This window comes from Rhinatrema bivittatum, chromosome 7, assembly GCF_901001135.1.
Source record: "Rhinatrema bivittatum chromosome 7, aRhiBiv1.1, whole genome shotgun sequence".
NCBI lineage: Eukaryota > Metazoa > Chordata > Amphibia > Gymnophiona > Rhinatrematidae > Rhinatrema > Rhinatrema bivittatum.
Window position 1 is genome coordinate 255,158,083 of NC_042621.1, and position 25,013 is coordinate 255,183,095.

General features: G+C 47.1%; 1 protein-coding gene across 4 annotated transcripts in view; it reads left to right on the forward strand.

Moving 5' to 3' along the window:
• Positions 1–25,013, forward strand: part of ENTPD1 (ectonucleoside triphosphate diphosphohydrolase 1) — a 597,993-nt gene that overhangs the window by 490,210 nt on the left and 82,770 nt on the right. For all 4 annotated transcript variants that reach the window (XM_029610060.1, XM_029610058.1, XM_029610059.1 and 1 more), the window contains one exon: positions 11,214–11,333. In XM_029610060.1, the coding sequence (XP_029465920.1) occupies positions 11,214–11,333 (120 nt within the window). The remainder of the gene's footprint in view (positions 1–11,213; positions 11,334–25,013) is intronic.

Genomic DNA, 25,013 nt, shown 5'->3' on the forward strand with positions numbered 1-25,013 from the left:
ATCTATGAGGTGTGTAGTTTAATGTGGTTCCCTTTGTTTAATTGTGTTGCTTAGGGTATAAAGTAAACTAGACTAATGAGAAATAATTACCACAAGGATCTAATAAGATGCTACCAATCAAGCTCTCCCAGAGGTTTACTTAATTTTTTGTTCTGTTTGCAGATGACAAAAATTTGACCTAAATCGCTTACTTACCCTCCTCTTCCTGGTTCAAAACAGTATTTCCCCAACCAATGACTAGTAATTTTTCTAATCTATTTGCCTATGATCTCTAATAGACCTGCTATTGCTTTTAAATTTTAGTCTGGGCTAATTTTGCATTTGTTATTTTAAAAGTACTGATTGATTCTATTAGGCACAATTATTTTCCAAACCTCTAAATGGGCATTCTCACAGGACAAGCAGGATGGTTGTCCTCACAAATGGGTGACATCGAGGATGGAGCCCAACCACGGAAAAACTTCTGTCAAAGTTTCTGGAACTTTGACTGGCCCCTACTGGGCATGCCCAGCACGGCACCAACCCTGCAGCCAGCAGGGGTCCCCCTTCAGTCTTCTTTTTTCCGCGCAGCAGCTGCCACGCGGTGAAGGAGCTCTTACCACATTCCTGACAGGAAATTCTTCTCGAACTTCTTTGAAGTAAAATACGCCCCACAGGGGTCCCCCCTCTATCTACATTTAGTCCGCGGTGTTTCGGTAAGTTTTTTGCCGTTTTTCGCCGGCTACCATCGAGTTTAGCCTTCGCGGCCTGCTGGCCGTCGACCGTCCCGCGGCTAAATTTTTGGTCAATGGCCATGGCGTCGGGGTTCCGTCGGTGCCCGGATTGTATGCGCACCATGTCTATCACAGACCCTCACAGAGTCTGTGTATTATGTTTAGGAAGTGAGCATGATGTCCTGACTTGCACCAAATGTGCCCTTATGACACCAAAAGGTCGCAAAGCCAGAATGGAGAAGATCGGATTCCTTTTCCATGCTCATACTCAGACGCCTTCCATCGCATCGACGTCCTCTGAACCGGCACCGTCAAAGTCCTTCCATCGTCGGCAACCTCCCGGTGACCGTCTGCCATCGACGTCTCCACGGTCATCGACCCCTGTCCCTTCCCCCGAGGATCGTGGGGATCGGAGGGAGAAGCATCGTCATCGACATCGCAAGTCTCGAACCATCGAGGAATCGAAGTCTTCGACCTCGGTACCATCCGAGCCGCCACCGAAGAAGTCTCGATCAGAAGCGGCACCGTCCACTTCTGTTTCTGAGACATTGAGGCAACCCTCACCCCATCGGGGTTTGGGATCCGCGATTCCACCGGTGACGGTGGTCCCTCCAGCTCAGCCTCAGCCTCCCTCTTCCGCGGAGCCGGGTATTGTTACCCCAGGTCTCCGGAAAGAACTGGACCGGCTGGTCCAGGAGGCCATCGACAAGGCGATGCAACGGTTCCAGACTCCTTCGGCACCGACTCCGCCACCGAGAGTGGAACCAGTCATCGACCCAATTCCAGCAGTGCTGGCACCGCTGCTCGCACGGATGGAAGCGCTCATGACCGCTCTTCCACCGGTAATACCCGGGTCACCGACAGCACCAGTGCGCTCCCCGATGCCAACTTCATTGGGTACAGAAACACCGTATCGAATTCCTCCTTCGGGAGTATTTCCATCGGTGCCATGTCGTCCTCCGGGGCGATACGTACATCGGCTCCATCGATGCCTTCGATGCCGGCACCGATGCCTCCAAGGGTATTTTCGATGCCCCCGGTGATTTCTTCAGGTTTCTCGGAGCCTCAACCGGGTCCTTCAGGTATCCAACCCCCTCGGGGTCCTACAGGTCAACAACCTGATCCTTATGACACCTGGGGTGATAATTCTTCCACGGATACAGATGATTTACCTTCACTAACCTCTCCTGCTGGAAGCAGAAAGCGTTCTCCTCCCGAGGACCTCTCTTTCACAAATTTTGTGAAGGAAATGTCGGAATTGGTCCCTTTTCAGCTTCAATCGGAGCAAGATGACAGGCACCAAATGATGGAATTACTCCAATTTTTGGATGCCCCAAAAGTCATCACTTCCATTCCAATTCATCAGGTTTTTCTGGACCTTCTAAAAAAGAATTGGGAAACTCCTGGATCTGTTGCTCCAGTAAACAAAAAAGCGGACTCTACTTACCTCGTACAGTTAGCACCTGGCTTTCAAAAACCTCAGCTAGACCACCACTCTGTTGTGGTGGAGTCAGCACAAAAGAAAGCTAAAAGAATGAAGCCATACTCATCCATACCTCCTACTAAGGAGAGTAAGTTCCTAGATAGTATAGGCAGAAAAGTTTACCAAGGGGCCATGCTTATTTCTAAAATAGCTTCTTATCAGCTATACATGACCCAATATAACAGGGTCATTTTTAAGCAGATACAAGAATTTTCAGATACCTTACCAGAACAATTCCAACAACAGCTTCAAACCCTCATGCTTAAAGGGTTTGAAGCCGGAAAGCATGAGATACGAACATCTTATGACATCTTCGATGCTTCCACTAGACTGTCTGCTACAGCCATCTCGGCAAGGCGCTGGGCTTGGCTTAAGTCTTCTGACCTTCGCCCGGAGGTGCAGGACAGGCTCTCTGACCTGCCCTGTTCAGGGGATAATTTGTTTGGTGAGCAAATTCAACAAATAGTTGCTGAATTAAAGGATCATCATGAGACCCTTAAACAGCTCTTATCGATTCCTTCTGACTTCCCTTCTAAACAACCATTTAAGAAGGAACCTAAAAAGTCATTCTTCTGTCCACGGAAGTATTATCCCACACACACCAAGTCCAGGTCAACGAGGCCGTATCAAAAGCCTCAGCCTCGCCAACCTCGAAAGCAAAAACCCACACCAGCTCCACAACCAGGTCCTGCGTCGGGGTTTTGACTTTCAATTAGAGAGCAGGTGCCTAATCCCTCTTCCAAACATACCAGTAGGAGGTCGACTAAGCCACTTTATAGAAAAATGGCATCACATCACCACAGATTATTGGGTGCTAGCGATAATTGCACAAGGTTACCATCTAAACTTTCTAATTCTTCCTGCGGACTCTCCACCTCTACAAGCATGGAGACTTACCGACCACTCTGTTCTTCTAGAGCAGGAAGTATCTCTTCTCCTCCAGTCCAACGCTATAGAACCCGTTCCTCTTTCCCAACAAGGACTGGGGTTCTATTCCAGGTACTTTCTGATCCCAAAAAAGTCAGGAGGACTTCGACCAATCCTGGACTTGCGGGCCCTCAACAAGTACCTTCACAGAGAAAAGTTCAAGATGGTAACCCTGGGCTCGCTTCTCCCTCTGCTGCAAAGAGAGGACTGGCTCTGCTCTCTAGACCTCAAAGACGCTTATACCCACATTGCGATAACTCAGTCTCATCGCAAATACCTCCGATTTCTAGTAGGCCAAAACCACTATCAATACTGAGTGCTCCCATTTGGTCTAGCATCCGCACCGCGAGTTTTCACCAAATGTCTTGTAGTGGTTGCAGCGTTCCTCAGGAAGGAAGGCGTCCATGTCTACCCCTACTTGGATGACTGGTTGATCAGGGCCCCAACCCAGCAAATCGCTCGGTCTTCCCTGACAATTCGAACTTTAATTTCTTTAGGATTTCTTGTCAACTACGAGAAATCCTACTTTCTCCCATATCAAACCTTATCCTTCATTGGAGCAGACTTGGACACCTTACAGGCAAAAGTCTTCCTTCCTCATCAACGTGTCCAAACCCTTGTGTCCCTAGCTTGCCAGTTGCAGTCTCAACCCACAGCAACAGCTCGCCAATTCCTCATTCTGTTGGGACACATGGCCTCTTCAGTTTATGTGACACCAATGGCCCGTCTAGCCATGAGAGTCATTCAGTGGACTCTGAAATCACAATGGATACAAGCCACACAGCCTCTGTCGACCGTTGTTCGCATCACCCATGCACTCCGTCTGTCTCTTGCCTGGTGGACAAATCAATCCAACCTCCTCCAAGGCTTGCCCTTTCATCCACCAGATCCTCAAATAATTCTCACCACCGATGCTTCCAACGTCGGCTGGGGAGCCCATGTAAACAATTTAAAAACTCAAGGATTCTGGTCTCTAGAGGAAGCCAAACATCAGATAAATTTCCTGGAGCTTCAGGCAATCCGATACGCTTTCCAGGCCTTTCAAGATTGCCTATCAAATCACATAATCTTGATTCAGACGGACAATCAGGTGGCCATGTGGTACATCAACAAGCAGGGAGGCATAGGCTCCTTCCTTCTCTGTCAGGAAACTGCGCAGATTTGGGCAGAAGCCCTCTCCCATTCGATGTACCTCAGGGCCACCTACTTGCCGGGGGTAGAAAATGTCTTGGCAGACCGGCTGAGCCGTGTCTTCCAACCACACGAGTGGTCACTCAATCCCTTGGTAGCGACCTCTTTTTCCAGCAATGGGGTTATCCCCACATAGACCTCTTTGCGTCCCCTCAGAACCACAAAGTGGCCAATTACTGCTCTCTCATTCGCACTCAGCACTCTCGGCCCAGTGATGCCTTCTCCCTCCCGTGGTCAACCGGTCTGCTTTATGCATTCCCTCCACTTCCTCTTCTGTCGAAGACTCTTGTGAAGATACGTCAGGACAAGGGAACCATGAATCTGATCGCACCTCACTGGCCACGCCAAGTGTGGTTTCCCATACTCCAGGATCTCTCCATCCACAGGCACATTCCCTTGGGAAAGGACCCGCATCTGATCACTCAAAACGACGGATGCCTCCTCCATCCCAATCTCCAAGCCTTGTCCCTGACGGCATGGATGTTGAAAGGTTAGTCCTTCAAACACTTAACCTATCGGATTCAGTTTCTCGTGTCTTCATCGCTTCACGAAAGCCTTCCATAAGAAAATCTGACTCCTATAAATGGAAAAGGTACACATCATGGTGCACTTCTCAGTCCCTTGATCCTCTTTCCTGTCGAATTCCTAAATTTTTGGACTATCTTTGGCATTTGTCAGAATCAGGTCTAAAGACCTCTTCCATTAGAATGCATGTCAGTGCGGTAGCCGCCTTCCATAAAGGTATCGGGGGTGTCCCTATTTCAGTACAACCCCTTGTAACATGCTTTCTTAAAGGCTTGCTCCATTTGAAGCCACCTTTATGTCCTCCGGCCCCATCTTGGGACCTTAATCTGGTTCTTGGTCGCCTTATGAAACCACCCTTCGAACCTCTTCACTCCTGTGACCTTAAATATCTTACATGGAAAGTGATTTTCCTTTTGGCTATCACTTCAGCTCGCGGGGTTAGTGAGTTACAGGTCCTAGTTACCTACCTGCCTTACACTAAACTCCTGCAGTACGGGCGGTATTCCGCACTCACCCTAAATTCTTACCTAAGGTAGTTTCGGAGTTTCATATTAATCAATCCATCATACTACCTATTTTCTTTCCCAGGCCCCACTCCAACTCGGGGAACAGACTCTGCATACCCTCGACTGTAAACGTGCTCCAGCTTTCTATCTAGACCGTACAGTTGCCCACAGGAAGAGCACTCAATTATTCGTCTCTTTCCATCCTAACAAGTTAGGGCAACCTGTGGGTAAGCAGGCTCTTTCCTCCTGGTTGGCGGACTGCATATCTTTCTGCTATCAGCAAGCTGGCATTCCCTTTCAAGACCGTGTTAAGGCACACTCTGTGAGGGCCATGGCGACTTCAGTGGCTCACCTTTGATCGGTGCCGCTTCCTGACATCTGCAGGGCTGCTACCTGGAGTTCTCTCCATACATTTGCAGCCCACTACTGTTTGGACAAAGCTGGAAGACAGGATTCCATCTTCGGCCAATCTGTCTTGCGTAACCTTTTTCCAACATGACGTACCAACACCCTTCCGCCTACCCAGTGGGGTGCGGATGTCCTCTACCAAATTTCACCCCAGTTGTTGTGCCTGTTGCACGCCGTTGGGTACTTTTGGTGCACGTTCGGACATCCTCAGCTCGGTACTCACCCATTTGTGAGGACAACCATCCTGCTTGTCCTGTGAGAAAGCAAATGTTGCTTACCTGATGTAACAGGTGTTCTCACAGGACAGCAGGATGTTAGTCCTCACGAAACCCGCCCGCTGCCCCGCGGGGTTGGGTTCGTTTTCTTATTTTATTTTTCGGCACTACCTGTAGCTTTGAAACAAGACTGAAGGGGGACCCCTGCTGGCTGCAGGGTTGGTGCCATGCTGGGTATGCCCAATAGGGGCCAGTCAAAGTTCCAGAAACTTTGACAGAAGTTTTCCGTGGTTGGGCTCCATCCTCGATGTCACCCATTTGTGAGGACTAACATCCTGCTGTCCTGTGAGAACACCTGTTACATCAGGTAAGCAACATTTGCTGTACCCTATATACAAAGTGTGAGTGAGGATTTATTTTGCACTTATTTGTTCTAAGTACTAGTTGGTTCATATTATGTAAATTCTCTTCCAGACCCCTAAATGGGCTAGTCTCTATGTGTAGATTTGAGACAGGGTGGGTAGATGAGAAAAACAAACAAGGAAACAGCTCTAGCACACTCTCAAACTGAAAGAAATAAACCACAAAGGCACAATTATGCAAACTAACTTCCCAAGCAGAAAGAAACTACAAAGGAATAATTAAAATAATTTCCCTAGCAGAAATAGTTTTAGTTAAGCAAGTTATGTTAGCCAGTACCGAGTCTATTCTGAGCAGCTCCTGTTTCTACAGCAGCTTCTTGAAGACTTTGTGGGAACCCATTTTGACACAATTCAGGGAAAAATATTTCTACCCTTTCAGAGAACAGGCTTATCAGACCTAAATCAGTCTCTGCCTGCCTCTTCATGAATATGTGGGATCACTTGGCAGCTACAGTCCATGTCCCCTTTACATGTCTTCTTATGAGACACGCCCAGTGGCAACTGAAGTGGCAACCAACAACTTCAGCCATTATCACACAGAGTACAAATATCTAATGCTCTCATAGAATCTCTGACATAGTGTTTGGATAGTTTAAATCTTTTAAAATCATTTCTTTCACCAACCCTAGTTTCAAGAAACTTTGACAGATGTTTCTATCAAAGGGGCCAATGCAATAAAAAGCGCAGAAAGCGGGCGTTAATATCTGAGAGCAAAATGTGCATCTGAGACGCACACTTTTTTTTTTGCATGTAAGTGAAGTGGCAACCAACATCTTCAGCCATTATCACACAGAGTACAAATATCCAATGCTCTCATAGAATCTCTGACATACGGGCCGATACAGTACAGTGCGCCCTGGAACGCACTGTTAACCTGCCATTGGACGCGCGTTTTCCCTTACCCCTTATTCAGTAAGGGGCGGAAAATGCACGTCCAATCCGCCGAACCTAATAGCGCCCTCAACATGCAAATGCATGTTGATGGCCCTATTAGGTATTCGCGTGTGATTCAGTAAATAAAATGTGCAGCCAAGCCGCACATTTTACTTTCAGAAATTAGCGCCTACCCAAAGGTAGGTGCTGATTTCTTCGGGCACCGGGAAAGTGCACAGAAAAGCAGTAAAAACTGCTTTTCTGTGCACCCTCCGACTTATATTCATGGCGATATTAAGTCGGAGGTCCCGAAGGGTAAAAAAAGTTAAAAAAAAAAAAAAATTTTTGAAGTCGGCTGACGGCTGTTGGGTCGAAAACCGGACACTCAATTTTGCCAGCGTCCGGTTTCCGAGCCCATGGCTGTCAGCGGGCTCGAGAACCGACATTGGCAAAATTGAGCGTCGGCTGTCAAACCCACTGACAGCCGCCGGACCTAATTTAAATACTGAATCAAGCGCACAGGCTCTCCCGTGGACTTTACTGAATCAGCCCGATAGTGTTTAGACAGTTTAAATCTTTTAAGAGGTCATTTATTTCACCAACCCTTGTTTCAAGAAACTTTGACAGATGTTTCTATCAAAGGGGCCAATGCAATAAAAAGCGTGGAAAGGCAGGCATTAATATCTGAGAGCAAGTTGTGCATCTGAGATGCACGCTTTTTTTTTTGCATGCGGAGTGAATGAGTAATAGCCTCATTCACATGCATTTTCATGTGATGAGCACTATTGCATTCACTCTGCGTCTGACGCGGGTTAAATAGGCGCTAATCCCCTTATTTCATTAGGGGTGGATTAGCGCCTATGTAACCTGCGTCGGAGTGCAGGTTATACAGTGCGCTCGGCTGAGCGCACTATATTGCATCGGCCCCTAAGGTTGGGGAGCTCATCTGAGAAACCTCTCCTCTCAGGGAACCTGGTTACAAGAAGAGAGAGCAATCTTCAATGCTTTCAAAGTATTCATTCCATGGTTAAAATACAAGGTTGTATGATCCAATTAGGCGGTCAAGTAGCACTATTTTATATCAACAAACAAGGTGGGGGAAAGGTTCTTTCAATCTTTGCTTAGAAGCCTCCAAAATTTAGAAATAGGCAGTTTTTCCAGGGGATTTTTCTTCAAGCTGTCCATCTTCCTAGAAATCAAAATAAGATAGCAGACAGCCCAAGTCACAAACTGCAAATGCACATTCACTAAACAATCAGACAGTGCAGGAACTTTTACAGCTCTGAGGCACTCCCCAAATAGATCTCTTAGCAATGTCCCTGAACAACAAGTTTCCCACATGCTGTTTGAAGAGACCAGTAAAGAATAGAATAGCTGCAAATACATTCTCAATTCCATGGAGTTGGGAACTTCTCTACCTGTTTCTTTCAAGTCTGCTTATATCCAAAACAATTCAAAGGCTAAGAAGAGATGGGAGGAGAAATGATTGATGGCCCCTTTTTGGCCTTGTCAAATTTGGTTTCTATGACTTCAACTCTTATCAGTTCAACAGTCAATAGCATTGCAGAGATTTCCATCTCATATTTTTTTTTTATTTATAGTCTACCTTTCATGACACTTCAAAGTGGATTATATTCAGCTACTGTAGGTATTTCCCTATCTAAATACCAACCTTCAGTTGTTGGCTCTGATAGGATGGATATTGAAAGATAATTAGTATAATCAATCCAGTTGACTTAATTTCTACCGTGGATTGTAATTAGTGTGTTCCACATGTGAGCGTTGTCCTTCAGATGTGTCACGATGGGAAAAAGGTTGAGAATCACTACTCTAGAGCATTACATAGCGTTCTTAGATCATGCAGAAAAGGAAAGATCACGGATTAAAGAAATATGATGATTCCTTCACCTCCTAATGTGAATACTCCAGGTCAGAAATGTAGTAACTTCAAAAGGAAGAGAAAATCAATGACAGAATAAACTTGAAGGCCAATATTCAAAAAAGCAGTGCTCCTAAATTAGGTGCCTAAGTTGGATGCCTATTTTCAGTCAAATTTAGGATCCTAAGTTTTCAGCTGAAAATTCATATAAATTTAGGGTCCTAAAAGGCCCCGTATTACTTTTATTGTTAAGAATGACAAAGGGAAAGATAAGTACTTTCTCTGAACAGAAATTACATAAATAGTATTCTTCCCATACCAGAACAGCAGCAGCTTCCAGCACGCAAATAGTTAACCACCTTTTTTTTTTTTTTTTAGATTTTTTTTATATTCTGAAAATAATACACTAGGCCTTAAAATACTAATACTCCTTCTATTAGGAAAACGGAACAAGCCAGGCTGCTATATTTATTTATTTTATTTATTTATTTAATTTCTTTTACTATACCGATGCTCAAGACCAGGTCTTATCGTACCGGTTTACAATGTAACTGAGGGGAAACCAATTAACATCTAGGTAGAGAGTAAAGTTACATTAAACAGGGAGCGTAAAACATGGGAGATGGAAGACAGGACAGGTTTTAAACTAAAACAACTGGAGAGTGATAAATATAATCAACAAAAACTATATGTTAAAGATACATAAATATATAAAGATACAGGCGATTATTAACATGGTGATGGTGCCCTATACTGGTGATAGAGCCCTATACTGAACTACATGCCAGAAGAAAAACCTCACCTCAGTCACTGGTGTGCAGACCCTCACCTAGCAAAGAATAAAGAGACCATAAAGCATAAATAGAAATATGCAGTAAAAACTGAACTGGAAACCGCAACAAGCCAGAGAATCTTTATGCAGTGCAACAAATGAAAAAGAGAAACATCAACAGTTTTCATAAAACAAATCAAGAAATATAAAATCAATAGCAATAAAACCATAAAAGAACAGATTATTTCAAAACAGCTGATGAATGGAATATCCAATAATTAAAAACTCATATAAAAAATTTCCAGAAATCAGTAAAATATTTCAAAACAGGATAATAAGGATAAAAAATGTTCTGCTCTCTATATCTGGGAATGTTTGATTTCCAGGTGCCCTGAGATTGTTGTGAATTAGCAGGGGGAGGGGAAGAGAAAGCTAGCGGGGTGGGAGTTTGCTTGCAGCTTTCTCCTCTGTCACACACACATACAATGCGCTCTCTCTCACTTTCATAGGCTCTCAATCACACATTTACATATATGCTCTCTCTTTCTCACACTTACTAACTTCCCAAACAGAAAGAAAATACAGGCTTTCAAGTCACACACATACATGCTATATCTTTTTCTCTCAAACACATAGAATGTCAATCATAGACACACATACTCGCTCTCTCACACTTATACACAGAGGCTCTTAATCATACATACACATGCTCATTTTTACACAAACTGGCTCTCAATCACGCATACACATTCAGGGTCTCAAACACACATGCTCGCTCACTCACACGCTGTCTTTCCCTCCACTGAAGAGCAACTAGCGGCAGCAGCAGCCTCCTCTTTCAATCGATGTGGCCTCAAGAAAGGAGTCCCATTGGCTGCGGGGGCTGATGTTGCTCCGGGCCGCGCTGCTCTTCTGCTTCAGGCCCATGCTGCAGCACTTGTCCTTAGCATGGTCTCTTCTTCCCATGTGCGTGGCCGCTGCACACCACTTCCTCTTCTGGGCTGCGGGGGGGGGGGGAGAAGAGACCATGCGAGTGCTGCTGACTCCTGCTCTCCTGCCGCGTTGTACCTGGGCTACCAGCATTTCAATCCCAGGCAGAGAAAGAGTTCTAATCTCGCTGGGGCAGGAGGAGTAGCTGGACCAGCGGGGGAGTGAGAAGTGTGGCAACATACCTGCATGTGCTTGGCTATACACTGGTTGAGAACTGCTGCTCTAGAGTCTGCTTGCCAGGGCCTGAACCTTTATCAATCATATCTATACATAAGGTCTGAATTTTATGTCCTCTTTAAAATTTTTTAGGCATTTTCTGCTTTCTACTTTGTGATGAACTTCTTAAACATGACCAGTGTAGAGAAACCTCGCACCCTCTCCACAGTGAAAGAGACTGTGAGAGAATTCTGCTCCAGACCCTGGCAGATGGTAGGTAACTTTCCTTATATTTTCATCCTCTTTCTTTTCACATATGAAACTTTCATTATTAGTCTAGTTCTGATTTGGCCAGCTGTGATGCATGTACCAAGGGGTGGGCAAGAAGAGTTACTGTTCTAGACACCAAGCAAAGGGGTAGCCATGCCTCTCTTTTCACTTAGTCTGCAAGTTTGTGCAAAAGTGAAGGGGAGGGGGATGCCAAAAGCAACTTTTGCCCAGTGTACTGTTTTGTCCAGTGACTATCCTACATGTATCATGCAATGCTAATAACTGTCTGTGAAGAAATTAAAACTCTGCTTTTGGGATGTCATAATGTCTCTGTATCGCTTTTGGGATGTCATAATGCCTCTATCGCTCCATGGTGAGACCGCACCTTGAATACTGTGTACAATTCTGGTCACCGCATCTCAAAAAAGATATAATTGCGATGGAGAAGGTACAGAGAAGGGCTACCAAAATGATAAGGGGAATGGAACAACTCCCCTATGAGGAAAGACTAAAGAGGTTAGGACTTTTCAGCTTGGAGAAGAGCTGACTGAGGGGGGGATATGATAGAGGTGTTTAAAATCATGAGAGGTCTAGAACGGGTAGATGTGAATCGGTTATTTACTCTTTCGGATAGTAGAAAGACTAGGGGGCACTCCATGAAGTTAGCATGGGGCACATTTAAAACTAATTGGAGAAAGTTCTTTTTTACTCAACGCACAATTAAACTCTGGAATTTGTTGCCAGAGGATGTGGTTAGTGCAGTTAGTATAGCTGTGTTTAAAAAAGGATTGGAGAAGTTCTTGGAGAAGTCCATTACCTGCTATTAAGTTCACTTAGAGAATAGCCACTGCCATTAGCAATGGTAACATGGAATAGACTTAGTTTTTGGGTACTTGCCAGGTTCTTTTGGCCTGGATTGGCCACTGTTGGAAACAGGATGCTGGGCTTGATGGATCCTTGGTCTAACCCAGTATGGCATTTTCTTATGTTTCTTAACTAATCTCTATGCATGAGCCCTGGACAACATAGCCTCCCTTCCTGCTTTTCAGTGATTGCAGTGCAGTTTCCTTGTGAGAGAGGGTGAGCAGGAGCCTGGGCAAGCAGCATTGCTGCTGCATCTTTGGGGCCATGACCAGTGTCTGTTGCCATTTCACTTCCGGGCCAGTGCACTGATGGTCTGATATATCAAAGTCAGGACCATGTTGAGGACCAGGATTGCCATTGAGCGTTATAGTCACCCTTGACACCATCGAGGTGCATAACCACCCTTATTGCTGTAAGGGCCATTGACTGTAGGCACCTTCAAGTGCCGTGCACACTGTTGAACCCCTGGCTGCGAGCACTTTCCATGCCATAGACATTGTCAGGCACCATCTTACATCATAGATGTCATCAAACACCATGGGCTTTTGATGCACTGGAAGAAAGGCATTGACCCAAGCATCAATGAGTGCCATAGGCTTCGATGCAGTGGAGTAGCAGCGTCATTGAAATTGGGTTGACTAGGTTGGAACTACGTCACTTGCCAAGACCGCTATCAAGGTGCATGATCGCCTTCGATGACATTGAGGTGTGTGGCCACCATCGAGGGCCATAGAAGCCATCGGATATGTTTGCCAGTGATGCTAATCATGGCCACTCTCAGTGATGTTGAGCACCATTGACAAAGCGAGCGCCCTGGTCTCCTTTGAGACCATCGATCACTGAAGCTCCTGAGAGCCTTTGAGCACTACTGAAGCCCTCAGGTGACAGGGGGTTCAGGTCTTGGACAGCCTTGGCATTGTCGAGTGCTGGAGTTGTCATCAACCTGAGGCATCCTGGAGTGCTGAAGCATCCAGGGTGCACCTCAAAGCTATTGAGCATTAGGGGTTCCAATGAGCCCCTTTGGAGTGTCCAGATGGGGAACCTAGGTGCATTGTGGTGTCCCCTCAAAGGCCACAGCTGTTGGGTGCTATGGACAGAGACTGTCTTGGGGGCCCTGAGCCACTGGGGCATCAGAGGCCCCTCCAGGCTTCAAGCACCAATGGTGCTGATGAGCACCAGGGTTATTGTCAAGGCTATCGTCAGCCATGGGTGCTGGTGAGAGATGCCATTGAGCTCACAGCATAGACATCCTCGGGCGCATAGGTGAGCTGAGAGAAACTGTTGATTACACTGACAGTCATCAGTTCCTTTGTGCACCAATGCAGAGTGTTAGTGCCGCAGGGCACCAGATGATGTGGTAGAGCCATAGAGCCTCTGCCTTCACACACTGCTGGTGACATTGGTACCACCAATCCATCAACATCTTCGAGCACTGAGGTCTTCATTGATGCCGCCAACCCCCAAAAATGTTTCAGACCTTCGGTGTTAGTGATTCATCAGCACCTTCAAATACTGAGCACCATGGGTGCCACAGACTGTCGATGTCTGTAGGCATCCGGGGTGCCATTGATGACTCTGTATTCTGTTAAACTTGTCAAGCCTGCATCCATCTCTGGTGAGCGCAAGAGAGCTATGGGTACTGTGGGTGCCATTGCCATGGTGGGCACCACTGCAGATCACCATTGGCACAGTCTGTCATCATGGGCTTCCCTGCTGCTGTTACATGACGGAAAGGGTGGTGAGCCATTCAAACGCCATTTCAAGGACTGTGTTCAGCCTCTTGGAGCATTGTCAGGTACCTTGGGTACCACGGGGTGACATCACAGAATGCCATCCACCACAACACCATAATAGAGCACCATTGGTACTGGGGATGCCATCGTCACACTGTTCTTATTGACTCCATTAGGAGTTAAGGTGTCAGTGGAGCGCAGCATGCACAGTTAGATATGGTGGAAGTCATGTACTCCTCCAAGCTCATCAGGAGCTGGTAAGCAGCATTCTCTCTGTCGGCATGGGGCACAGCAATGCCAGAGATCCACCATCGTTGCATCAAGATATCAGCCTCCTCGTCTATTCCACACCATAGACTACTAGAGGACACTGGTGAGGAGGATGCATTCACACACTCCATGATTGCTTTTTGGTATGCGCAACCACTGACTAGCTGGTGGTGCTCGGTCCTTGCTGTGCTGTAGGATTCTACACACAAGCATGGCAATTGGGTGCATATGTACACCATCTGCAGGACAGGGAACCACTGAACAAGTACTGGTAATTGTGCTTTTAAAGTGGAGGGCACAATTCTTCGTTGCCTTCTAGTGTATAGGTAAGGGGGTTTCCCTTGTGGCAAGCACACCAGGTTGTGTGCCACAGTCAAAGGACTGACCTAAGACTACATTCCGGGTGGAACTCCTATGGGTGTGATTATCAGGAGGGTAGTGTTGGGAGTCTTTCCCCTCCCTCAGAAGAGGAGTATATCTTTCGACTTCTCCCATGTTAGCTCATGTTTGAATTCCCTTCAGGCAGAAGCCTCTGCGGCTCCGTCCCTTTCAGGTCCATTGCCAAATTGGAACCTTGATTCTTTTGAATCAATGCATCTCCTTACAGGCCAGGACCAGCAGACACTGGGGGACAGCAGTGGCAGTGATTTGGAACATTTTTGCTGGGGGTCCCTCCATTGATTATCGTGGTAGTCTGTCCCATCTGAGGGTAGCTGTCAGTAACCGATTTAGTTACTTATGAACCTCAGCATTCAACAACTGTAACCCAACTCTCATCTGGAGAGTAAGAAAGTTTTTCGGGATTGGGAGGCCCTGATTCCTGTTGCTTTCATGTCCCTTCATGAAAGGGAGATACAACTTAACATAGAAATGATGGCAGAAAAAGACCAATTGGACCATCTAGTCTGCCCAGCAAGCTCCCACACTTATTTCCCATACTTATCTGTTTCATCAGCCACCAAGTTCAGGGCCCTTGTTGGTAACTGTTTGATTCAAATTTCCTGACATCCCCTGTCATTGATGCAGAGAGTAATACTAGAGTTGCATCAAAGGTGAGCATAAAGCTTAATGGTTAAAGGTAGTAACCGCCACATCAAGCAAGTTACCCCGATGCTTGTTTACCCAGACTGCACAGATCAATACCTTGTTGGTTGTTGTCTGAATGCAAATCCTCTTTTCCACATTTTCCCCTGCCATTGTAGCAAAGAGCAACTCTGTATATGCATTCAAAGTGATGTATCAGGCTTAATTGGTTTAGGGTAGTAACCCCCGTAATAAGCAAGCTACCCCCACTCTTAATTGTTTACCCAGATTGTGAAGTTTAGTCCTTGTTGGTTGTTATCTGAATGCAAATCCTCTTTTCCACATTTCCCCTTGCCATTGAAGCAGAGTACAATGTTGGAGTTGTATTAGCCGTGCGAAGGCTTATTGAGTAAGGGTAGTAATCACCAGGTAGTAGCCTCCACTCCAGTAATCCACCCCCATGGCTCTTCTCTTCATTCCCATCCTCTAGCCTTTATGGATCCACAGTGTTTATCCCTTGCCCCTTTGAAATCCTTCACAGTTTTAGTCTTCACCACTTCCTCCAGAAGGGCATTCCAGGCATCCACTACCCTCTCCGTGAAGAAATACTTCCTGACATTGGTTCTGAGTCTTCCTCCCTGGAGCTTCAAATCGTGACCCCTAGTTCTACTGATTTTTTTTCCCAACATAAAAGGTTTGTTCTTAACCATGGATGATTAAAACCTTTCAAGTATCTGAAAGTCTGTATCATATCACCCCTGCTCCTCCTCTCCTCCAGGGGGGGTACATATTTAGGTTTTTCAATCTCTCTTCATGTCATTTTATGAAGACCATCCATCTTTTTGGTTGCCCTTCTCTGGACCACCTCCATCCTGTCTCTGTCCCTTTGGAGGTACGGTCTCCAGAACTGAACACAGTACTCCAGGTGAGGCCTCACCAAGGCCCTGTTCAAGGGGATCATCACTTCCTTTCTCTTACTAGATATTCCTCTCTCTATGCAGCCCAGCATTCTTCTGGCTTTAGCTATTGCCTTGTCACATTGTTTCGCCAACTTTAGATCATTAGACACTATCACCCCAGGGCTCTCTCCTGTTCTGTGCACATCAGCCCTTCACCCCACATCAAATACAGTTCTTTCGGATTTCCACATCCCATGTGCATGACTCTACACTTCGTGGCAACTGGGTTGCCTTGTCCAACCTTACAAGGGGTGACCTTGTTCACTGTATCCTGGAGAAGGGATTTCACCGTTTCTGACTAGCTCTGTTTCCCATGAAATCCAAGAGCAGGTCGTGCGATAGCACTCTTCTTAGGTCATCCTAAGGTGCAGCAAGTCTATTTCAGAATGGAGCTATTCCGGATTTGATCTCGCCATTGTACGTGGGTTCTCCTCTTTGGATTATCTCTGTTGCGCCCGTCGGTTGCAGACGGCTGCGACCTTTGCTGCTCACCTCTTTTTGCCCTGCAGCTCCGATCCTGGCACAGATGGCCACCACTGCCTCTGCACGCCGACCTCCCTGGCGTTCCCGGGACGGTGTGGGTGATCCCGGTCGCCATCTTGAATCTGGTGTGACTTGGGGCATGTGCGCGCACTCCTGCCTCCTTCTTATCCACGTCATGGCAGGAACCTCGGGGGCGTCCCCTCTGCATGACGTCACCTGTCTATGTGTATTTAAACCTACCGGACATTCCTACCTACGAGTTAGTAAGGATTCAGTCTTGCTTAATTTCGCTACTCAGAGACACCCTTCACAGTAGTCTCCAGACGCCATCGCTGCTTTTCAAGTCCTTAAGGAAGCTTTCCTCAAGAAACCTTATTTATGCCATACTGACCCTCATCGGCCATTCATCGTCAAGGTCAACACCTCTGATGTCGGCGTAGGGGCCGTGCTCAGTCAGCACAGTGATACACATACTCTTCACCCCTGCTCATTTGTCTCCAGCCGAGAGAAATTACGGTATTGGGGACAAAGAGTTGCTCGCTATCAAGCTTGCATTCGAGGAATGGCATCCCTGGCTAGAAGGTGCACAACACCAAATAACAGTGTTCACTGATCACAAGAACCTGGAATATCTACGTCATGCGCAAAGACTCAATCATTGCCAAGCCCGATGGTCATTATTCTCCAACTGATTTGATTTCTTGCTCAAATATCGTCCTGCTGATAAAAAATGTCCGGGCAGATGCCCTCTCATGCTCTTTTACACCTGAGGATGTTCCTGACGCATCTCATCACATCATCACCTCACATTTCTCCCTTGTTCAATGTAATCGCATTCTTACATGCTTGTTAATGTTACAATGTAAACCGAAGTGATTTGTAACTTTGCTACATGAATTTCGGTATATAAAAATGCTAAATAAATAAATAAATCATCAATCCAGAGAAGATAGTTCTGGCTGCTACTCATTCTGTTCCAGCAGGTAAAACTGTGGTCCCTCAGATGTTACAGAAGAAGCTTTTGAACTGGGCTCATGACTCCCGGTTAGCTGGTCATCCTGGACAGGCTCGTACACTAGCCACCCTACAACGATTCTACTGGTGGCCGTCTATGAAAAAAGACGTTCAAGCGTACGTTGAATCCTGCGCTACCTGCGCCAGACAAAAGCCTCCTGCCTCTCGCCCTTTGGGTCTTCTACAGCCGTTACCTGTTCCAGACGAATCATGGACGCACATTGCGACTGATTTCATTGTTGATTTACCACCATCAAGCAGGAACAATACTATATGGGTCACTGTGGACCACTTCTCAAAAATGGCACACTTTGTGGCTTTACCCGGACTACCATCTGCCCCAGAACTTGCCAAGCTGTTTATACGGCATATATTCCACCTGCACGGCATGCCTAAACAGATAATTTCTGACAGAGGCGTACAATTCACCGCCAAGTTCTGGAGGATGCTGTGTCGTAAATTCAACATCTCCTTAGACCTGACTTCAGCGTATCACCCCCAATCAAATGGGCAAATGGAGAGAATGAAACGGACTCTCAAACAGTTCATTCATGCCTATGTCAACTCTAGGCAGAATGATTGGGCAGAATTGTTACCCTGGGCCGAGTTTGCCCTGAACTCTCATCCTGCTTCTGCCACTGGATCTACTCCATTTCAGATTGTATATGGCCGTCAGCCATTACCACCACTTCCAATACCTTTGTCAGGTACATCACCAGCAGCTCAGGCTACTGCTGAAGATGTCCACCAACTCTGGACTCAAACCAAGGACCTTTTGCACAAAGCGGGACAATGGGCCAAGAAGTGTTACGATGTTCATCACAGAGCAGCACCCCAGTTTTAGCCAGAAGACAAGGTATGGCTCAGTACCAAGTACATCCATCTCAAGCTGCCTTCTGTCAGATTCGCTCCATGCTACATTGGACTTTTCTCTGTCCTTTGCCGCCTAGGTCCTTTGACCTACAGCCTGAAGTTACCTTCATCCATGAAAATACACAACCCTTTCCACGTTTCACTTTTGAAGCCACTCATCCTCTCTGAGTTCTCTCGCAAGACTCCAGATCCACTCCGATCCTGGCAAAGATGGCCACCACTGCCTCTGCACACCGACCTTCCTGGCGTTCCCAGGATGGCGTGGGAGATCCTGGTCGGCATCTTGAATCTGGTGTGACTTAGGGCACGCGCGTGCCTGTCTCCTTATCCACGTCATGGCGGGAACCTCGGAGGCGTCCCCTCCGCATGACATCACCTGCCTACGTGTATTTAAACCTACCAGACCTTCCTACCTACGAGTTAGCAAAGATTCAGTCTTGCTTAATTCCGCTACTCAGAGATGCTTCGCCTTGCTGTTCCTGCGTTCCAGACCGAGTGATTCAGGTACTCGCTCCTTGGGGGCCTTGCTGCACTCAGGGCTATCCGCTCCTCGGAGAGCCTTCTCTGTGAGTCTCATATTCTCCAGTCTAGTGAGCACCTCTCGCTACTACTACGTACGGACCCTCCAGTGTTCCTGTGCCACGGGTCTCCACTGCGACTACGACTGTAGTTCTTCTGCAACACTTCAGAGTGAGTACAAGATCTGCTCCTCCTCTCTTCACGCTGTGTGGATCCTCAGGTTATCTCACTCTGCGGACCACTACCAGATCCACACTGCCTTGTGCCAACTTCCATACCAACCTCCGGCCTACCCCGCGCTGCGGGCCACTACCGGAGAATCCATCTAGAGGTCTTTCTTCTCTGGACTGTGTTTACAAATCTGCTCCTCTGGTTACTTTCTGCTGTATAATAAAACCTCTTGTCTCTTGTGTCCATCACTGCTGAGACCCCGCCTGTCGTGGTGAGTCCCCACAGGGCTCCTCCCTGTGGGTGGAGTCAGCTGTCACCATGACCCAATGGCCCATGACCAAGCTCAAGTATAACAATCTCTCTGGAGAAGATTAGGGGTTTCTTTCGCATAGTAGTCACCTTTGATTCCTGCTGATCTCAATGTGCATTTTTCATGGATGACCACACTTGCCAGTCATTCTTGCCTGTGGGACTCTACCTCAGGGAAGAGGATTCTAATCCTTTAATTGGCAGGTATGCCTTTCAACCTCTTGTTATATCCATGGCTGAGGAAGTTGGGTGATGAGGTACTCCGCAAAAGAGGTGTTAATCTTTTGTTGTGATGATTTGCTAGCTATATGTTACATTTGCTGGCTTGCAGGATGCTCCCATGACAGGCGTATTCACCCGAACCTGCCAACTGCTTTCATGCCTTCATGGCGGGGGCGCTGTGGCCATCTTGACGCTGAGCTTTCCTTAGGTGTACGCACCTAGCTTTAAATACCTGCACGGGAACCTCTTCAGCTGGCACCAAAAGATGATGTCACATGGCCATGCAACAGACTGATGCCTCAGCATCATTTCCTGCAGAGTGAGTTGCTGCTTCCAGCGATCCTGATCCTGCATTCCTGATCCATAAGAACATAAGAAATTGCCATGCTGGGTCAGACCAAGGATCCATCAAGCCTAGCATCCTGTTTCCAACGGAGGCCAAACCAGACTACAAGAACTGGCAATTACCCAAACACTAAGAAGATCCCATGCTACTGATGCAATTAATAGCAGTGGCTATTCCCTAAGTAAACTTGATTAATAGCAGTTAATGGACTTCTCCAAAAACCTTTCCAAACCTTTTTTGAACCCAGCTACCCTAACTGCACTAACCACATCCTCTGGCAACAAATTCCAGAGCTTAACTGTGTGTTGAGTGAAAAATAATTTTTTCCTATTAGTCTTAAATGTACTGCTTGTCTCTTTTGCCCAACCTGCCTCGTTCTTTCAGCCCTGCTGTCTGTCTTTTCATTACCTTCCATGCCTGACCTCAGACTAACTACAGGACTTGATCCTAGCCTGAACTTGACCAACCTTGCCGGCCGCCTGCCTTTGACCTTAGCCTGGACCTTGACCACCTTTGACTGCTGCCTGCCTCTGACTCTAGCCACAACTGGGACCTTCACCATTATCAGCTTCCAAGAGACTCACGTCTAAATCCTGCAGCTCCCAGAACCCGAGGGCTCAACCCAGAAGCTCCAGATCGATCTCCAACCAGCCTAGTCCCACCAGCTGTCAAGGAGGACCTACAGGGCTCTTTCTTTAGGTTGAGCTAACCTCCCCACAGCAATCAGGGTCTACAAACCTTACACTATACTTACCTCTTTTAGAGACAACCCCATCTGCAGGCAGGGGAGGCCTGGTTCATGCAACGGTGGTTCCATTTACAGGACCGCATGCTTCCTCAGGGGAAACATGTAGTCTTCGCTGAGGTATTGATACCGAGGCCAGGTTGGTGGGCAGTCTGTTCCACAATCAAACTGACCCTGCCCTGGTATCCTTAGCGTTTCCAGGCCAGTGAAGAAATCCTGTTCTGTAGGGGTTTACACTTGCAGCATCCCTGCTTCCTGTCTCTTGGTGGAGTGTTTCTGGATTTCTTCCCCAAGGGGTTCGCTTTTAGTTTTAGCTGTTCCTATCGGGATGAAAGATCTACCTCAGGGAAGCAACTCCCTACTGGAATCAGCAGTGAATTATTTGGTTGGGGTTGAGATATACAGCTCAGCGGCTTTTTCTTACCTATGCAGCTCCGGGTTTTGCCTCCTTATGTTCTTTGCTTCTTCTAACTTCCAGTTGGAATGTCGGAAGAAGAAAAGGTGGGGCATTTGTGGTATATCTTAGTGTATACTTGCAGGGAACAGTACACTACCTTTTCCCTGTTTTTTTCAAAGGTTTGGCCAGAACTGCATTATGGGGTAAATTTTAAGACCTGCGCACGGGCGAACATGTGCGCGCGCTATCTGGCATAAACACATAAACGCCCGATTTTATAACTTGCGCGCACAAGTTATAAAATCGGGAGTTGGCGCATGCAAGGGGGTGCACAATTGTGCACCTTGCGCGTGCCAAGCCGCGCTGCCTTCCCCGTTCCCTCCCAGGCCGCTCTGAAATCAGAGCGGCCTCGGAGGGAACTTCCCTACCCCCCTCCTTCCCTTCCCCTACCTCCCCTGCCCTTTCCCCCTACCATTTTTTCCTTTTGTTATTAAACTTACTTCAGCCCTGAAGCTGAAGTAAGTTGCGTGCACCGGCCGAGCGGCAAATGACCGCTATGCAGGGAGCCTCTGGCCCCGCCCCCGCCCCACCCCCGGACTGCCCCCTTTAGTAAAGCCCCGGGACTTAGATGCGCGTAAAGCCCTGGGACGCGTCATCGGGCCTTTTGAAAATAGGCTCGGCGCGTGTAAGCCGATTTATGCGCATAGAGCTTTTAAAATCCATCCCTTAGCTTTTCATACTTCACTGAGCTGTCCAAAGTGCCTCCCTACTCACCTGAGCTATCTTGTAGACAGGATGGATTGGCCTAGGCTTCACAGGGTACAGTGTGGATGAGCTTCAGGCCTAGCTTAACTCCCTGCTTGGGGGTTTGGGCTAGCAATCCCATTTCAGGGATTTCCTTTCATCCCCTGACAGTCTTGACACTGACCTGGTGGTCAGCTCTGTCTGGTACTTTGGCAGGTAGAGTCTGCCACAGACTCTGCCATTGTTGCTGCTTCTTCTTCCAAGCATTGCTTAGGTTTTTTGCCGATTGTACCTATCAGCCAATCATGGGGCGCACTTCTGCAAATGCATTCTGTCTCGGGAGGGTTCGCTAGCCCAAGTTGGTTTTTCATTTGTCTTGAGATACCAAAAGAAACTGTGCAGTCTTTGTCCAATAGTTCTTCTCTTGGTTGTTTCTCTAGGCCTTTTCCTATATTCAGGAGGTTCTAGACCTACTGTTGTTAGGGTTTGCTAATCTGAAACCCTGATTGTAATATTTTACGTGATGCACAGTATGCTTCTTGCTGGCATTCATATCACTCCCCTGCCTTAGGCGTGTCTGCTACGCATTGGGGTTTTGTGTTTGTCTGTTCTATGGTTTTCTTTTGGTAGAACTCCCACCTACACCCGTTTTTGGGTCGGCTGCCTCACAGGCAAAAGGGAGAAAAGTGGTGCTTTCAGCACTGTGGGGTTCCCTGCTTTATCATAAGAACATAAGAACATAAGAAATTGCCATGCTGGGACAGACCAAGGGTCCATCAAGCCCAGCATCCTGTTTCCAACAGAGGCCAAAAACCAGGCCACAAGAACCTGGCAATTACCCAAACACTAAGAAGAACCCATGCTACTGATGCAATTAATAGCAGTGGCTATTCCCTAAGTATAATTGATTAATAGCCATTAATGGACTTCTCCAAGAACTTATCCAAACCTTTTTTGAACCCAGCTACACTAACTGCACTAACTACCTTCTCTGGCCACAAATTCCAGAGCTTTATTGTGCGTTGAGTGAAAAAGAATTTTCTCCGATTAGTCTTAAATGTGTTACTTGCTAACTTCATGGAATGCCCCCTAGTCCTTCTATTATTCGAATCCTGCTTGAGCAGCTTATAGCTTGGGAATCACCCATTTGTGAGGACTGCCATCCTCCTTATCCTCTGAGAAAGCAGAGTTGCTTACTTGTAACAGGTATTCCCAGTGGTCAGCAGGATGTCAGACCTCATAAATCATCCATTTCCCCTTGAAGTTGGTTACACCATGTATTAGCTACATCATGGACTAAGGGACTGTGCCTAGGGGGCAGGGCAATAACCTCATCTGCACATGCTCAGTACGGCCTGTTTGAAAGTTCTAGAATCTTTGAGATCAAAGTTCCGGGTTGGGTTCCATCTGACAATGATGTCACCCATGTGGGAGGACTGACATACTGCTATCCTCAGAGAACACCTGTTACAGGTAGGCAACTGCTTTATACAATTTGCAGTTTGGCACAAATGTTATTTAGCTTCTCACAGGACAAGCAGGATGGTAGTCCTCACATATGGGTGACATCATCAGTATGGAACCCAATCACAGAACACTTTTGTCAAAGTTTCTAGAACTTTGACTGACACCTACTGGGCATGCCCAGCAATGTACTGACCCTGCATCCAGCAGGGTCCCCCTTCAGTCTCTTTTTTTCCACGCAGCAGTAGCCACGCGGGTTAAGGAGCTCTCTTGAGATTCCTGACAGGAATTTTCCTCATGAAACTTCTTTAAAAATTTTCAAAATTTTCTACCCCATAGGGGTCCCCCTATCGATAATACTACCCATAGGGGTCCCCCTATCGATAATAGTACTCCGCGGTCGAAAGGTAAGGTTTTACCCTTGTTGCAGTCGATTCCCATCGAGTTTCCCCTTCGGGGCCTACTGGCCATCGACTGCACCGCGTCGACACCGGCATTGGAAGGCTTAGTCCACCGAACCAGCGTCGACAGGGCCACTGACAAAAACATCCCGTCCAGAGATGGCCCCATCCTCCTCTGTGACCATGTCACTGAGGCGTTCCCCACCTTCATCAGTGCACCTTCATCAGTGCTACTCCACTTTCACCGGTGGACCCTCCAGCTACGTCAGTGCTGCCTCCTCCTCCGGTGCCGGGGTTCCCCGCCCCAGGCTTCCGCGAGGAATTGGATTGGATGATCCAAGAGGCCATCGGTAAAGCACTACAGGGCTTCCAGCCTCCATCGATGCCGATAACGGAGCTCGAGCCGGTCACTGATCCGATTCCCATGGCGCTCGCACCACTACTGGGTAGATTGGATGCTTTGCTCGGTGCCCTTCCATCGATGGAACCGAAGACACCGGTATGTCCTCTTCCTTCGATGCCGATACCTGTGTCATCAGAAGATGAAGAAACACCATTACCGATACCGCCGTCTGGAATTCTGCTGACTCATCCATAGATGTCGCCGGTTCCATCCATGCCTCCATCGATGCCCTCGGTGCCTCCATTAATGCCATTGGTGCCACCTCCGATACCATCGATGCCGAGGCCTGGTCCTTTGGGATTAATGCCTTTTCTCCCTTCTGAAGATCCTCAGGGAGCTGGTGATCAACCTTATGATCCTTGGACTGATGATTCTTCCCAGGATACAGATGATCTGCCTTCTGAGCCCTCTCCCCCTGAAGAGAGAAGGCGTTCTCCTCCAGATGATCTGTCCTTTATCAATTTCATTAAAGAAATGTCTGAAACAATTCCATTTCAGCTTCAGACAGAAGAAGATTCGAGGCACAAGATGCTGGAAGTACTCCAGTTTCTTGATGCTCCTAAGGAAATCATGTCAATTCCGATTCATGAAATCCTAATTGACCTGCTAAAGAGGAACTGGGAGCATCCAGGTTCAATTCCACCTGTCAACTGTAGGACAGATGCCACCTATCTTGTACAATCAGCTCCTGGGTTTCAAAGATCACAACTGAATCATCACTCTGAGGTTGTGAAATCAGCCTA